The 3,402-nt window shown below is 37.1% G+C and overlaps 1 protein-coding gene across 1 annotated transcript; it reads right to left on the minus strand.

The window, feature by feature from the left end:
* Positions 1–222: 222 nt before the first annotated feature.
* LOC130462970 (uncharacterized) lies at positions 223–798 on the minus strand. Its single transcript, XM_056831974.1, has one exon. The coding sequence runs from the start codon at positions 796–798 to the stop codon at positions 223–225; it is 576 nt and encodes a 191-aa protein (XP_056687952.1).
* Positions 799–3,402: the final 2,604 nt, after the last annotated feature.

Genomic DNA, 3,402 nt, shown 5'->3' on the forward strand with positions numbered 1-3,402 from the left:
GCAAATGAGTGAAGAAATTTTCTTCCTTCTCCTCTTCCCTTGCTCTCCACGTCCAAAGCAGAAGTCAAGACTTCCTTCTTTCCCTCAATTCAGTCCAAATTCAGATACTTGGACCCCAAGCACCTCTCCTTGTTCTTCACTCTTCCTGTATACAAATTTCATTTTCCATTTCTGGAAATTCAACATCAAAAAACCAAAACCAAAAACCAATTTCTCTCATTTTCATCTTCTCTGATTCGAGCAACCACCACCAACAACCATCGTCTGCCACCACCATAACCACCACAACCCAGAACCATCATCCCAACACCATTCGACCACCCGTCCTCCACCCCACGCACCACCCTCGCCTCCCCTACTATTTCCCCCCGTCGCACTCCCCTGCCCTTCGCCCCTATCCCCGCGCAAACCATCATTGCAGCCACCACTCCGGCCACCTTCACCCTCTCGTGAACTTACCTCCGCCGCCTGCACTCTCCGTCGAGCCACCTCAGCCCACTCCCAAGCACCACCCGCCACCAAACTCCCCTGTTTCCCTCCTCCGTTCGCACCTCCCACCCTTTCCCTTGCATCCTGCCGCCACAAACCACCACCACCGTCGCCTTCACCGGCGTTTTTCGGCGGTACCGAGCCGTCCAGACCCCGACCTCCCTTTCCCCCCTCCTCGTGCCTTCCTCTGCTTCCCTCCCCTGTTCTCCCCTTCCCAGTAAACCGAAAAAAAAGGGGAGAGAGAGAAAGCCAATTTCTGATTTTGAAGCCCTTGATTTTTCTTACAAACCCAATATAAGGTTGGGCCATTTTGGTTTGGGCTTTGGTGAAAAATTGAATTGTTATTTTCAGATTCCTTAATTACTAATTTTTATGTTTTAATAATTCTTTTTTTTATATAAATTAGTTACTAATAAATTGTTATTATTTTTCATGTTTAATTATCGATTTTAATAAAGTAAATTACTAGCTTTATGTAACAAAGATGGAATTTTAATAATATTCATGAAAAACGATTTATGAATTAATTAAATATATATTTCGATTGAAATTCCGATTAATAATATTTTCGAAAAGTATATTTTCATTAAAATTCGTTATTTATAAAATACTTTACTTATATAATTTATTAATTATAAAGTATTGATTTTAAATTATTTATCGATCTAGTACTAATTCAATTATTTACTATGTTTAAAGAAATTGGACTCGGAGCTCAGGACGAACGAACCAACGAAAATCCTTAGCAAAATCGTGGAAGTGAGGTAATGGCTATTGCTAGTACCCGCAATTCCCTTATAAATGCGTTTATGAAATTACAATGTTATGATTGATTTATGAACTGAATGTTTTGACATGTTTTATGAATTGCGGGAAATGAAATGTGATTTGATTGAATTATTTATTATAATATGATTGATTGAAATTCTTCTAAAACAATCTTTATAAGTAACCATGAATGAAATGATGTTTCTATGATGCCAGGAAAGAAATGATATTTTATTGATTCCAGGATCTAAATGATGTTTTATGTTGATCACATGATCTAAAGGAATTATGTTATTTCAAAGGAAGTAAAAAGGCTAAAATGTAAAATTAAACGAAACATGATAAAGGAAAGTGAAAGACCTAGCCCGTTTGGCAGTATATGTTCACAGGTTACGATTCTCGGTCATGCATGTACCCATGGGGCATCCGCCCATTGAGCCAAGGCTCTCATGTTTTCGGGCCAAGGCCCCATGTTTTATGGACAACGGTCCATCGTGGAAGACGTTCCACCATGTCATACTTGCCACGGCTAGCATGTGCACCCTACAGTTATGAATGAATTAAATAAAGGACTTTATAAAATGTTTTACTATATTCTATTCTCCATGTGTTATTAACTAAAATGAATTGAAATGAATTTACGTTGCTATAATAGTTCGTTACTGAGTCTTCGGCTCACCGTTTTGTTTTCTGTTTTAGGTACTGCGGGGAACGATGGAAACGATTAGTGGCGAGGAATTTCACCATTATAATATTCACCTAGTTATGCTTAAAGTTATAATAGTTTAATTAAGAACTTTTAGTAAGTTATGTACTTTTATTTTGGTAATATAAAGGATTATTATATTAACTTTTGGGATTTGATAGCTTATGATCGATGGTTGCCTTGTAATTCCCAAGAGGGAGTTACGGCAGGTAATGTCCAGACCAAATTAGGTTAATTCCGCTGCTAATTATGCTTAATAATTGAATTAAAGGTTGGGGTGTTACAGTTTGGTATTCAGAGCCAAGGTTCTGGGCCATAAGTGCTAAAACTCGTGGGTTTTGCACATAATAGAATTCATTAGGCGAGCAAAGAGTTTTAAAGAATAAGTTGAAAATGGAATAGTCTTAAAATTTTGTTAGGTTAAAATGAATATGAGTGTGAGTGTAGGAACGGGATGAACGGGTTTATTTTCTATGATTTATTTGTGTCCATTTGTTGAGACATGTTATGTTGAATGTTGTCTATCGAGGCTATGAATGATGTCACCAAGGGCTCGTAACGAGCAACCTGTTAACAATGATAACCACATAACCCATGATTATTATGCCCATATCGATGCGTTTATGAATGTTTTCTTTCCTAATAGAGAAATTGTGACATAGACATTGTCCTACGATGTTAGAGAAATTTGAGTTTTATTATCCTTTGACCTATCTAGATTTGATGTAATTTTGGGAATAAATTGGTTGGCTGAATATAAAGCTAACATCAATTGTTTGGGGAATAGTGTAACCAAAGTGGCAAATGAGGGTAGGATTTCGTCCCAAAAGTTAGTGAAGAAAACTAATGATTCAAAATGTCTTTGCTTTGAAAACCCCTATTGACCGATGGTGAGTTTTTCTGGTTATCCTTGTACTGTTGTCGATCACCCATCACCGATACATCTATCGTTTGAGAATAGGCAAATGTTTTCCAGAAAAGAAACCTAGTATGCCCCCACCAGAGAATTAAACTTTAGCATAAAAGTCCACTTCTATTCCTAAAGCACCTATAGAATGATACCAACTGAGTTGCAAAGAATTGAAGAAACAATTAGATGATTTACTTGGATAAGGGTATATTCAACTAAGTGCTTCACTTTTGGGAGCTATGTCATATCTGTGAGGAAAAATTGTGAAACTTTGAGTTTATGCATAGATTATAGAGAGTTGGACAAGAATAAATATCCTTTATCCCGCATTGATGATTTGTTTGACTAACTTCGAGGTGCAAAAGTGTTTCCAAAGATAGATTTGAGGTACGTATACCATCAACTTTACAATAAACTTGAGGATATTCCAAGTACAACCTTTAGAACCAACGATATTTACCATGAGTTTGTTGTAATGTCTTTTTGGGTTAACTAATACACTAGCTGTATTTATGGACTTAACGAACCG

Source organism: Spinacia oleracea, chromosome 6 (assembly GCF_020520425.1).
Source record: "Spinacia oleracea cultivar Varoflay chromosome 6, BTI_SOV_V1, whole genome shotgun sequence".
In the NCBI taxonomy this organism is placed as follows: domain Eukaryota; kingdom Viridiplantae; phylum Streptophyta; class Magnoliopsida; order Caryophyllales; family Amaranthaceae; genus Spinacia; species Spinacia oleracea.